The 12,608-nt window shown below is 38.1% G+C and overlaps 1 protein-coding gene across 3 annotated transcripts in view; it reads right to left on the bottom strand.

Annotated features, from left to right (window-relative positions):
• Positions 1–12,608, bottom strand: part of Upf2 (UPF2 regulator of nonsense mediated mRNA decay) — an 83,258-nt gene that overhangs the window by 23,982 nt on the left and 46,668 nt on the right. For 2 of the 3 annotated variants that reach the window (XM_053776234.2, XM_070086809.1), the window contains 6 exons: positions 7,775–7,855; positions 6,314–6,470; positions 5,907–6,038; positions 3,141–3,299; positions 2,745–2,924; positions 1,491–1,679 (listed from right to left, as the gene is read on the bottom strand). In XM_053776234.2, coding sequence (XP_053632209.2) covers positions 1,491–1,679; positions 2,745–2,924; positions 3,141–3,299; positions 5,907–6,038; positions 6,314–6,470; positions 7,775–7,855 — 898 coding nt within the window. The remainder of the gene's footprint in view (positions 1–1,490; positions 1,680–2,744; positions 2,925–3,140; positions 3,300–5,906; positions 6,039–6,313; positions 6,471–7,774; positions 7,856–12,608) is intronic. The other variant, XM_070086808.1, reaches the window with a different exon arrangement.

The following is a 12,608-nucleotide window of genomic DNA, read 5'->3' as shown; positions in this document are numbered from 1 at the left end:
GGGCCAGTGACCATGTGGTTTTAAGCTTCGAATACACAGTAGAGCTACAAGTGGAGGGAGAAGCAGGAAGGCCAGGACGAATGAAGCCAAACTACAAGAAAGGGGACTACACAGGAATGAGGAACTACCTGAACGGGGTTCAGTGGGACAGAGAACTGGCAGGGAAGCCAGTTAATGAGATGATGGAATATGTAGCAACAAAATGCAAGGAGGCTGAGGAGAGGTTTGTACCCAAGGGTAACAGGATTAATGAAAAAGCCAGGAAGGACAACTTAAACAACGCCCGTGTACAACACCGAAATTCCACCAATCATCTCATGAAATTCAGAGACGCCCAATTAGTGATCAAAGAAACTAATTTCCGCAGACGCAAGTGCCTTGAATCAGCACTGATCGCTGTTTCGAATACAATTAAACAAAACAACGGCAGCTTCACCATCTCCGAAGTCTTAGCAAGAATCCTCCTGAAAACAGTAAACCCTGCCATCACATAGTCTCTCCTGTTATACTACACAAAGCACATTACAGAGAGTGAACACTGAAAAAAACCTGCCTCTTTCCAGTCTATATTTGTCCAACCTATTTTTGTTACTCAAGTAATAGCTTTTATATCCTTTTACTCATGTACGAATTAACTGCTCTTCCTTATTGTATTATTTTTGTTACTACTACTACTACTACCACCACTAGTGAACATCGAAATGTTACCTCACTAGTATTGCACCTCACTCAGAGCCTTTATATACCCTCTGTGTCCATGTATTGTTTGTAATGGCTTGATAAAGCTCCTGGAGAGCGAAACATTGCCACAATAAATGTCACATTAGTTGCACTTGTGTCCTTTTACTAGTCATAGAATTGTCAGGCAGTGGAATAGCCTAGAAAGTGACACAGTGGAGGCGGGAACCATGCATAGTCTTAAGATGAGGTTTGATAATGCTCATGGAGCAGTGAAAAGGCGGGGCCAAGAGATATGAATCAAGCCCTGCAACCACAAATAGTTGAGTACAAATTGGTGAGTTCACACACACAGGCTGTAAATCAACCCTGCAACTACATATAGGTGAGCACATCCCCCACCTACCCCAAGTAACCATCCCCTATCTCCACGGGAGCTGTGACTCGACCCTGCAACCACATACAGGCGAGTAAACTCACCTGCACCCATCCTACAGAAAACATTTTCTCCTCTACCTTCAAAAGATGTATATTAACAAAATATTTATTTTTCTTATTTTACCTCACTGACCATCTCCCATCAAGGCAGGGTGACCCATAGAAAAAACATACATTCAAGTACATAATATATAAAAATTACACCTAAGAATAAAATCTGAGGAAAACTGAAAATGTTTGAATAGAGAAATATAAATATATAGATAGAATGATAATTTTTTTTTTTGGTCCCATTACCTCGGTGGGAGATGGCCAATGTTAAAAAAAAATAAAAAATAATTTACAATGCAATACTCAAGAAAGTGATGACTTACTTCGATTGCTTTGGAAACAATCTGGTTATTGAGGTGCTGAACAGCTTTCTGAGCTTCTTCCAGGGAAGAAGAGAGCTGCAGTTTTGGTCTGACTGCTGAGATGGTGTCACGTACAAGGTGTTCAATTTGCCATGGAAATTCATGCTCTTCATTCCAAATGCTTAAACTCTTTTTATATTGGTAGTAATGCTGCCAAAAGATAATACTATGTATGTACAGAAAAATAAGTTTCACACACTTCTGTATTTATTATGAGTCCAACTACAGTATACAGAGTGCAGCAAAAGTCACTTTCCCAATAATATATTAATCACTCTGTGATGCATAATAATTGATGTAATAATGTTGGTAGAATTACTTACAATATGTTAGGTAAAAGGACACGAGTGCAACTCTAATGCGACATTTTATTGTGGCAATGTTTCTTTCTCCAGAAGCTTTGTCAAGCCATTACATAACAGCTTGAGAAAGCTCCTGGAGAACAAAACATTGCCACAACAAAATGTCGCATTAGTTGCACTTGTCCTTTTACCTAACATAAAAATTGTTGCAGCCAAATACATGTATAAATACATATAATTATTTTTGTTAATTCTGTCATATACTGTATACATAATTCTAAAACTGCACTCCAATTCTATTACTGTATTCTAATCACAATTATTATAGTATTATGTTTTCTAACCACTGTACCTATATACTTAAAAATTCTTATTAGGTGGAATATCTTAGAAATATAGTTGTGCATAAATTTATACAACTTTGTGTAGCAATGATCACCTGAGTGAGACAAATTTTCGAGGATGAATTTAACAACTGTTGAGAAAAATGTACATCTCTTTTCATTATATTCATTATTCTTGGTTCATTATGTTATCATGTCCACTCTGTAATCCTATTTTGTGATGCTTGTATTAAGTAAAGTGGGTGATTAAGGTAGCTATTTCAAAATAACCCTATCTTCAGAGGGCCTCAAACCTTAACCTCTTTATCATAACCAAATAAAAATTGACTGAGTTTAATAAATCAATTACACTTAACCCTTAAACTATATATGACATAGATCTTCAATCATATGGGAAACTGTTTACCACATAAATTTATATAGACACATACAAAACAAATTACAAAAATAAGACCATGGCAATGTTGAAACAATCAACAATTTAAGGGTTAACTAGCCTTGATTTATTTGAGATGAAGAAATACTCTCTAAGTACACGCCCTAGACTTAAAAAATATTACATTACTTACTTGAAAATATATGAGAAAGCAATCGAGACGCCGCTTGCTAGAGCCAGAGCTGAAAAACTGGCCACAAGTTTCCAGGAGTGTACACACTAAACGCAAGCGAAACAGGTGCTCTGGTGGGTCATATTCACTATATATGTTCGGGTCAAAGAGTACCCCAAATGAGCAGAACAAATAGAGCACCTGGCGTAATAAAAGCTGACTTGAGTACATGGCACAGTGGTAATGTTTGAGGTAAAAAGTAAAATAGAGTACTAAAACAAAAATATCCATAACACAATACTTCCAAAGTATCTAATACAAACTAATCTTTCACCTGAATATAATAAGGAATTTTTTTGGGGTTAATGGCTTAGATTTATCACAACATACCTTTAAAAAATACAGAAAAAACTTTACCTTAAAAATAATAGTACTTTCAATTACACGGTAATTGTAGAGCTCTCCTAAGTACTTTACTGCAGCAACTCGTCGCTGGTTATATTTAGGATGATTCACCTCTAAACCAAGACGTATTTCTTCCAAAATACCATCCACAACAGCTGGGCCCACCCAGTCCTAATTCAAGTAAATATTGCTTGCTTTAACATAATCAGCAGGGCCTGGTTATAATGCTAGTAGGCTTTAAAACATAACAGAACTTAAAATAAGGTGGGTAGTAAGTTTAGAAGATGACTCAAGAATATTACAGGAAGACCTTAATAGATTTCTCATATAATAATAAATAATAGAATTAATGCTATCCCTTCTCTTGCCCTAGTTTTCTCAAATATATCTGATTTCATTCCAGTCACTCCTCATTTTACATTAACTAAGAGTAATTTTACTATGGATACCAAAAATTCCCCTTCAGCATTTATAAATCATAAAAGTTACAAGAGATTACAAAAGTGCTGCAACAAATGCAAGGCAAGAGCCTCAACCAAGAAGGCATTCACGACCCTATACATGGCATGTGCTGAGTCCATATTGGAGTATGCAGTGCCATGTTAGAAACTGCATCTGATATAACACGTGAGGAAGCTGGAAAAAATATAAAGCTTTGCAACAAGACTATTCCCCAAGCTAAGGAAAATGAGCTATGAGGAGAGGCTAGAGAAGCTAAACCTGATGACATAAGAGGACAGAAGAACCATGGCATATATATGACATACAAAACAGTGAGAGGAACTGAAAGGGTGAGTCTATTTGAGAGTCAGGTTTCAGATACATGAGGGCACAACTGGAAGTTAAGACACAAACACTTTAGGGAATCCTTTAACTGTTTAGGAAATAATTAACACACATTCTTCAGGATTTCATGGGGTAAATTCCTCCATGATTCATGGATGGCATCCTCCACTTGTGGGAGTGGGCTGATATCCTTCCCCCTAGTAGCTCTCTCTATTACTACCCAGAGGTTCTCAATGAGATTCAAGTCTGGGGACTTTCCTGGCCAGTCATCAAAGAACACCTCACAGTTAGGAAGCCACTGAATAACAGAATTCAAGGAGTAGCAAGGAGCACTCTCTTGTAAAACATTTTTGCACCACACTGTGAATGATTTGGGTAAATGATCAGGGCAATTCTAGGCATGTCATACAGTTAACTATTTCCTCTGTTTGATGGCATGCCTTATCAAATGGAACGATCTGTACAACTGTCTCTTGTGTCAGCCAGCAACTTACTTCCTATATTAATTCATCTACAGCCAAAAATGTCTGACAAACTTGATACTCTAAACCACATGGTGAAAAGACCAAAAACACAAATCCATTCACCACACAAGCCTAGAAAGTACTTAGGATGCAGCTAGTAGCCTTGGGTAATCCTGAGATGTCCCCTTACAAGTTGCTTGGCCACCCAATCTTTTTTTCTCACTGAAACTCCTGCCAGGGTAGGATATTACTTTCACCATTAACATATGCCAGCTGACTGCACCCAATATATTTTAATTACAAGGTAGTTGGTGCATTACAACTCAAAAAAAGAAGACCTAAATTAAATGAAGTTCGATCATTGCTGATCCGTAACATGAATGAGAACGCCATGGGTTAAGAATCAATTAAATATGCTTATTAATTAGTTCATCTGTGTGTACCTATTACAGTATTTTCCATTTTTCTAGGGTGATGACACCATTGGTTTATGCTCAAAGTTTTCTCTCCATGTACTATAAGTAGTACTCCTATATACTCTCACTCTTTTTAGCTTCTACAATAAGCACTTCTATACACCCTCACTCATCTTACTCAACTTCTACAATAAGCACTCCTATACACCCTCACCATTCTTACTCAGCTCTTTTCACACCTTGAAATGTCATTTTTTTAACTTACTGTCTTCATATATCATTCAAAAATCATCATAAATATTCATCTCTTTCAGTTCCTTACTCAACACCAGAGTAGATTTTTTCATAACTCTTATTCTATTTCATATGGTTCACCCTCATCCCTCCCTCCCTTAATGCCAGGAAATTTAATTCTATCACTAATCCTTAACACAGAAAACATAGACAATCATTATGATAGATGACAAGCTGAAGACAGGACACCTTGAGCATAGTTCTGCTATAGCAATATATAGGTATGCTTCCAAGCTATTGTAACTTAAAGTAAGTAAACGAATGCTAAAGCGTAACCCAAAGCCTATTGTTGACCTTGACTTTTTTTGGAAAAAAAAAAAAAATGCCTTATATGCCAGAATATACATTAATTACTAGGTAGTAGGTTGGTAGACAGCAACCGCCCAGGGAAGTACTACCGTCCTGCCAAGTGAGTGTAAAACGGAAGCCTGTAATTGTTTTACATGATGGTAGGATTGCTGGTGTCTTCTGTCTGTCTCATACACATGCAAGATTTCAGGTACATCTTGCTACTTCTACTTACACTTAGGTCACACTACACATACATGTACAAACATATATATACGCACCCCTCTGGGTTTTCTTTTATTTTCTTTCTAGTTCTTGTTCTTGTTTATTTCCTCTTACCTCCATGGGGAAGTGGAACAGAATTCTTCCTCCGTAAGCCATGTGTGAGGCGACTAAAATGCCGGGAGCAAGGGGCTAGTAACCTCTTTTCCTGTATATATTACTAAATGTAAAAGGAGAAACTTTCATTTTTCCTTTTGGGCCACCCTGCCTCGGTGGGATACATTAATTACAAGCAGAAAATTACTAACATGATGAGAGATGAGGCCAGCCACCAGGTTTGCAATGCAACGAATATTGTAAAATTTGGCATTCCAGACTGCTGTCAAACACTTCACAATGTAACTGACAGTCGGTGGGTCTTCCCAGTGCATCTTCCGCATCTGAAAATTAAATGAACACTGAACACTGACAGAATATAACGAATAAGTTTCCAAACATGATACAATGAAACTAGAAATGCCATATCTAAAAATCTTCTAGTTAATAGAATATTTTATGTACTTAAGCCTTAAATTTAAGTATAGTTTTACAATCTAAAGCCTACACAGACCATAGTATAGTATTCCAGAATTTGCAGAAACTAAGGAATCACAGAAACAATAACTAATGTTGGTTAACTAGGTACATATAAACTGGGGAAGTCATGGAAACTTACCTGTCTCAAAATTTTCTCCGTATTAGACTTACAGAGGTCATTGTAAAGAAGCTTGCGAATGTATTGATGTATCGTTGGCCGCTCTTTTTTGGTGGTCTCGGGACCAGTGTCTGGTGGGTTGACATAGAAATATGCATTTTCTATCATAGTGTTATACCTGTCAAAGAAAGAGTACATGTACTTATGACAGCATTTAATGATAATATTTATTTATTTGTATTTATTTGTAATGCAAACTAATCTGACATATTATAAACACTGACTGCTGAGTTAAAGTCATAATGTTAACAAATGTCTTTTACTGGTAGTTGGTCACCAACAGCAACAGCCAGGTTGAACAGGCAAGCAAAAGAAAAGCCTGAGTACAGTCTGAGCTGCAGGACTCGGAAGAATCTCAAAACCAGTCAAAGGTGTGTCACACAAGTGCCATAGTAAATTCTGATAAACTCAAACTGCTAGCTCAGATAACTGAACAAAGTTGTATATTGGTGCTCCATCACCGAGAACATTACATGTCAGTTCTATTAGTATGATGTAAAAGGGATGTATCACTTTTTTATTGTGATAGATGCATTCTTGACCTATGGTGCATCAAGTAAATTTAATATAATATGTAAAACATAGAGCTTCATTCTGACACATTACTAATTCCACATTCCTTGACCAATAAAAAAAAAAAATGACTTTGCTCTACATGCATGAAATGGTCATATATTATACACAAAAAAAAATTAATTTAGTCTGAAAAAATTAAAAAAAAATTATAAATTTAATCACAATCCCTATATAATATGAAGGCAGGAAAAATTACGCATATCTATACTTATTTTTACAAACAATTCTGAGCATAAGCTAGGCACCGAACAGTCATATACAGTAATAACAATAAATGTAAATAATCAAAAAACAAACTAGAGAAAAGGAAATACAATCAAAAGGTAACTCACCCCTTTTACCCCTCACTCCTCCACCAACCTACAATCTTGTTTTACTCTCAGTTGAATAAATAAATAAATATATAAATAAATATATAAATATATAAATAAATATATAAAATATTAGTGAAGGGATTCAGGGAAACCGGTTATTTTCATATAGTCGGACTTGAGTCCTGGAAATGGGAAGTACAATGCCTGCACTTTAAAGGAGGGGTTTGGGATATTGGCAGTTTGGAGGGATATGTTGTGTATCTTTATATGTTTATGCTTCTAGACTGTTGTATTCTGAGCACCTCTGCAAAAACAGTGATAATGTGCGAGTGTGGTGAAAGTGTTGAATGATGATGAAAGTATTTTCTTTTTGGGGATTTTCTTTCTTTTTTGGGTCACCCTGCCTCGGTGGGAGACGGCCGACTTGTTGAAAAAAAAAAAAAAAAAAAAAATAAACACACACGCCTATAATACAGTATAATATAAGCAAACATATATATAAGCACACACACAATTTTCCTGTAAAACTTACCTGGGATCAAAAGCCTTAACTGTTTTCTTCCTCATCATCTGCTCAAGATAAATTTTTGTTCTATGGTGCGAATCTGGAATTCTGGTAAAGAGTAGCAATATTAGAAACATGGGCCATAGTGGTGTGCCTGTTGAAATTAAATTAGTTAAGATCTATACAGAAAGTCCCCAATTTATGATTTCCAGCCAATAATGTTCTGCACTATGACACTAGTACTTTGTACAATTAATGGCCTATAAATGCTGATTTGGATATATGTAGTACAATAATTATAAATACTCGAACAATTTTTTTTAACTCAGTGGCCATCTGCTCCCACAGCAGGGTGGCCCACAGAAGTATGATGACATCACGATCAGATTAGACTTCTGACTGCAACATCTCCATTTCTCTTTCAGAGTGCAGGCACTGCCCTACCCACCTCCAAGACTTATGTCCAGGTACCCAGTTTCCCTGAATCCCTACAACACCACATCAATTAAAAACTACTTAGTCTCCATGCACTCCTACTTGACATACTCACACATGCCTACTGGATGCTCAAGCCCCTAAAATTCAAAGCCTCTTCTATGCCCTCCCTCCAACCATACCTGGTATGACCCCTCCCTCTCCTACCCTCCACTCCATATTTATACACCCTCTTCATCAACCTATCTTTGTTTATAAGTTTTACATGCCCAAACCATCCCAACAATGCCTCCTTTGAAATTATTGCAATAAGCAGTTTTTCTCGGCTAATTTTCACCAAGTGCATTCACATACAGGAAACCCTCGACTGAGAGATAATTAGGATAAGTGGGTAGCTGATAATGGAAAGCGAAGTGGGCAGATATCGTAACTGCTTTGCTGTGATAATAACAACTGACAATGTTGAAACCAATGAATTTTGTCAAATGTTTCTTTGTTAAATAGCCCAAGGGATTTTGTTCCAGTTTTCCAAAGCATTTTATGCAAGTGGAGAGCTCATGTTTGTTTGATAAATATTGGTAAAGAATGTTTTTTTTTTTTTTTTTTTTTTTTAGCAAGTCGGCCGTCTCCCACCGAGGCATGGTGACTCAAAAAGAAAGAAAATCCCCAAAAAGAAAATACTTTCATCATCATTCAACACTTTCACCTCACTCACACATAATCACTGTTTGTGCAGAGGTGCTCAGAATACAACAGTTTAGAAGCATATACATAATAAAGATGCACAACATATCCCTCCAAATTGCCAATATCCCAAACCCCTCCTTTAAAGTGCAGGCATTGTACTTCCCATTTACAGGACTCAAGTCTGGCTATGTACAAATAACCGGTTTCCCTGAATCCCTTCACTTAATATTACCCTGCTCACATTCCAACAGCTCATCAGGTCCCAAAATACCATTCGTCTCCATTCACTCCTATCTAACACACTCATGCACTCTTGCTGGAAGTCCAAGCCCCGCGCCCACAAAACCTCTTTTACCCCCTCCCTCCAACCTTTTCGAAGACGACCCCTACCCGTCTTCCTTCCCCTACAGATTTATACGCTCTCCATGTCATTCTACTTTGATCCATTCTTTCTAAATGACCAAACCACCTCAACAACACCTCTTCAGCCCTCTGATGAATACTTTTATTAACTCCACACCTTCTCCTAATTTCCACACTCTGAATTTTCTGCATAATATTTACACCACATATTGCCCTTAGACAAGACATCTCCACTGCCTCCAACCGCCTCCTTGCTGTAGCATTTACAACCCAAGCTTCACACCCATATAAGAGTGTTGGTACTACTATACTTTCATACATTCCCTTCTTTGCCTCCACAGATAACGTTTTTTGTCTCCACATATACCTCAACACACCACTTGCCTTTTTTCCTTCATCAATTCTATGATTAACCTCATCCTTCATAAATCCATCCGCTGACATGTCAACTCCCAAATATCTGAAAAAATTCACTTCTTCCATACTCCTTCTCTCCAATTTGATATCCAATTTTTCTTTATCTAAATCAGTTGATACCCTCATCACCATACTTTTTTCTATGTTCACTTTCAACTTTCTACCTTTACACACACTCCCAAACTCGTCCACTAACCTTTGCAATTTTTCTTTAGAATCTCCCATAAGCACAGTATCATCAGCAAAAAGTAACTGTGTCACTTCCCATTTTGTATTTGATTCCCCATAATTTAATCCTACCCCTCTCCCGAACACCCTAGCATTTACTTCTTTTACAACCCCATCTAAAAATATATTAAACAACAATGGTGACATTACACATCCCTGTCTAAGACCTACTTTTACCGGGAAGTAGTCTCCCTCTCTTCTACACACCCTAACATGAGCCTCACTATCCTCATAAAAACTCTTTACAGCATTTGGTAACTTACCACCTATTCCATATACTTGCAACATCTGCCACATTGCTTCCCTATCCACTCTATCTTTTTTTTTTTTTTTCAACAAGTCGGCCGTCTCCCACCGTCTCCCTACCTTTATCTAAATACTGTTCACATATATGCTTCAATGTAAACACTTGATCTACACATCCCCTACCCACTCTAAAACCTCCTTGCTCATCCACAGTCCAACATTCTGTCTTACCTCTAATTCTTTCAATAATAACCCTACCGTACACTTTTCCTGGTATACTCAGTAAACTTATTCCTCTATAATTTTTACTATCTTTTTTGTCCCCCTTCCCTTTATATAAAGGGACTATACAAGCTCTCTGCCAATACGTAGGTACCTTCCCCTCTTTCATACATTTATTTATTTCTATCTTTCTTTCAACACACCGGCCATATCCCACCAAGGCAGGGTGGCCCAAAAAGAAAAACGAAAGTTTCTCTTTTAAATTTAGTAATTTATACGGGAGAAGGGGTTACTAGCCCTTTGCTCCCGGCATTTTAGTCGCCTCTTACAACACGCATGGCTTATGGAGGAAGAATTCTGTTCCACCTCCCCATGGAGATAAGAGGAAATAAACAAGAACAAGAACTAGAAAGAAAATAGAAGAATACCCAGAGGGGTGTGTATATATATGCTTGAACATGTATGTGTAGTGTGACCTAAGTGCAAGTAGAAGTAGCAAGACATACCTGAAATCTTGCATGTTTATGAGACAGACAAAAGACACCAGCAATCCTACCATCATGTAAAACAATTACAGGTTTTCGTTGTACACTCACTTGGCAGGATGGCAGTACCTCCCTGGGCAGTTACTGTTTACCAACCTACTACCTAGGTTTCATACATTTATTAAACAAAAATAAAAACACGAAGAAATTAAATCTTCATCAGAGTACAAAACAAATTCTGGCCACAAAATAGAGCGAAACACCAACGTCAAAGACCTGGGAGTGATCATGTCGGAGGATCTCACCTTCAAGGACCATAACATTGTATCAATCACATCTGCTAGAAAAATGACAGGATGGATAATGAGAACCTTCAAAACTAGGGAGGCCAAGCCCATGATGACACTCTTCAGGTCACTTGTTCTATCTAGGCTGGAATATTGCTGCACACTAACAGCACCTTTCAAGGCAGGTGAAATTGCTGACCTAGAAAATGTACAGAGAACCTTCACGGCGCGCATAACGGAGATAAAACACCTCAATTACTGGGAGCACTTGAGGTTCCTAAACTTGTATTTCCTGGAACGCAGGCGGGAGAGATACATGATTATATACACCTGGAAAATCCTAGAGGGACTAGTACCGAACTTGCACACGAAAATCACTCACTACGAAAGCAAGACTTGGCAGACGATGCAACATCCCGCCAATGAAAAGCAGGGGTGTCACTAGCACGTTAAGAGACCATACAATAAGTGTCAGGGGCCCGAGACTGTTCAACTGCCTCCCAGCATACATAAGGGGGATTACCAACAGACCCCTGGCAGTCTTCAAGCTGGCACTGGACAAGCACCTAAAGTCAGTTCCTGACCAGCCGGGCTGTGGCTCGTACGTTGGTTTGCGTGCAGCCAGCAGCAACAGCCTGGTTGATCAGGCTCTGATCCACCAGGAGGCCTGGTCACAGACCGGGCTGCGGGGGCGTTGACCCCCGGAACTCTCTCCAGGTAAACTCCAGGTATATCCCCCCTGCTTTTAACATTTCTGTCATGATCCAGTCAGTTCCAGCTGCTTTACCCCCTTTCATTCTACGTAATGCCTCATGCACCTCCCCCACACTCACATCCTGCTCTTCTTAACTCCTAAAAGATGGTATACCTCCCTGGCCAGTGCATGAAATTACCGCATCCCTTTCTTCGTCGACATTTAAAAGTTCCTCAAAATATTCTCGCCATCTATCTCACCCTATGTAGTGATATTTAATTAATGTTTATGTTATTCATGAGAGCTGGGCTCCCATTTGTTTGATAAAGATTGGTCAAAAATTGTAAATATAAATATATTTTTTTTTTTTTTGGGTGATGCTGATATGTAGTGTTGCATGTAAGGCAGCATCTCCACTGACACTGCCTCCCTCGTCCTCTGCTGCCCATGTATTGGATATGTCAATGTGAGAATGATGACAGTGGGAGCTTGTCACCCCTTTACCTCTCCAGTCTCTCCACCCTCACCCAACTCTCTTCTCCATCCTCCCACTACCTCCCCTTTCTCTTTCTGAGATAATCCACCTACTGCTTGCCACTAAACATCTGTACTGTGTAATGCATATCTACAAGTGAAAACGAATAGTTCTATCAAATGTAAAATACTTGGTAAATAAAATGAAATTTTTTTATAGCAAATTATGGCTCTGGAATTCAACTCAGATTATAATAAAGGTATCTACTAATTTTCAGGAACATATTAGCATAAGTTGGGGACCTACTGTATATGGTAAAATC

The sequence above is a fragment of the Cherax quadricarinatus genome, chromosome 19 (assembly GCF_038502225.1).
Source record: "Cherax quadricarinatus isolate ZL_2023a chromosome 19, ASM3850222v1, whole genome shotgun sequence".
Lineage (NCBI taxonomy): Eukaryota > Metazoa > Arthropoda > Malacostraca > Decapoda > Parastacidae > Cherax > Cherax quadricarinatus.
The sequence above is the reverse complement of the archived record's forward strand: the minus strand, read 5'-3'. Positions and strand labels throughout refer to the sequence as shown.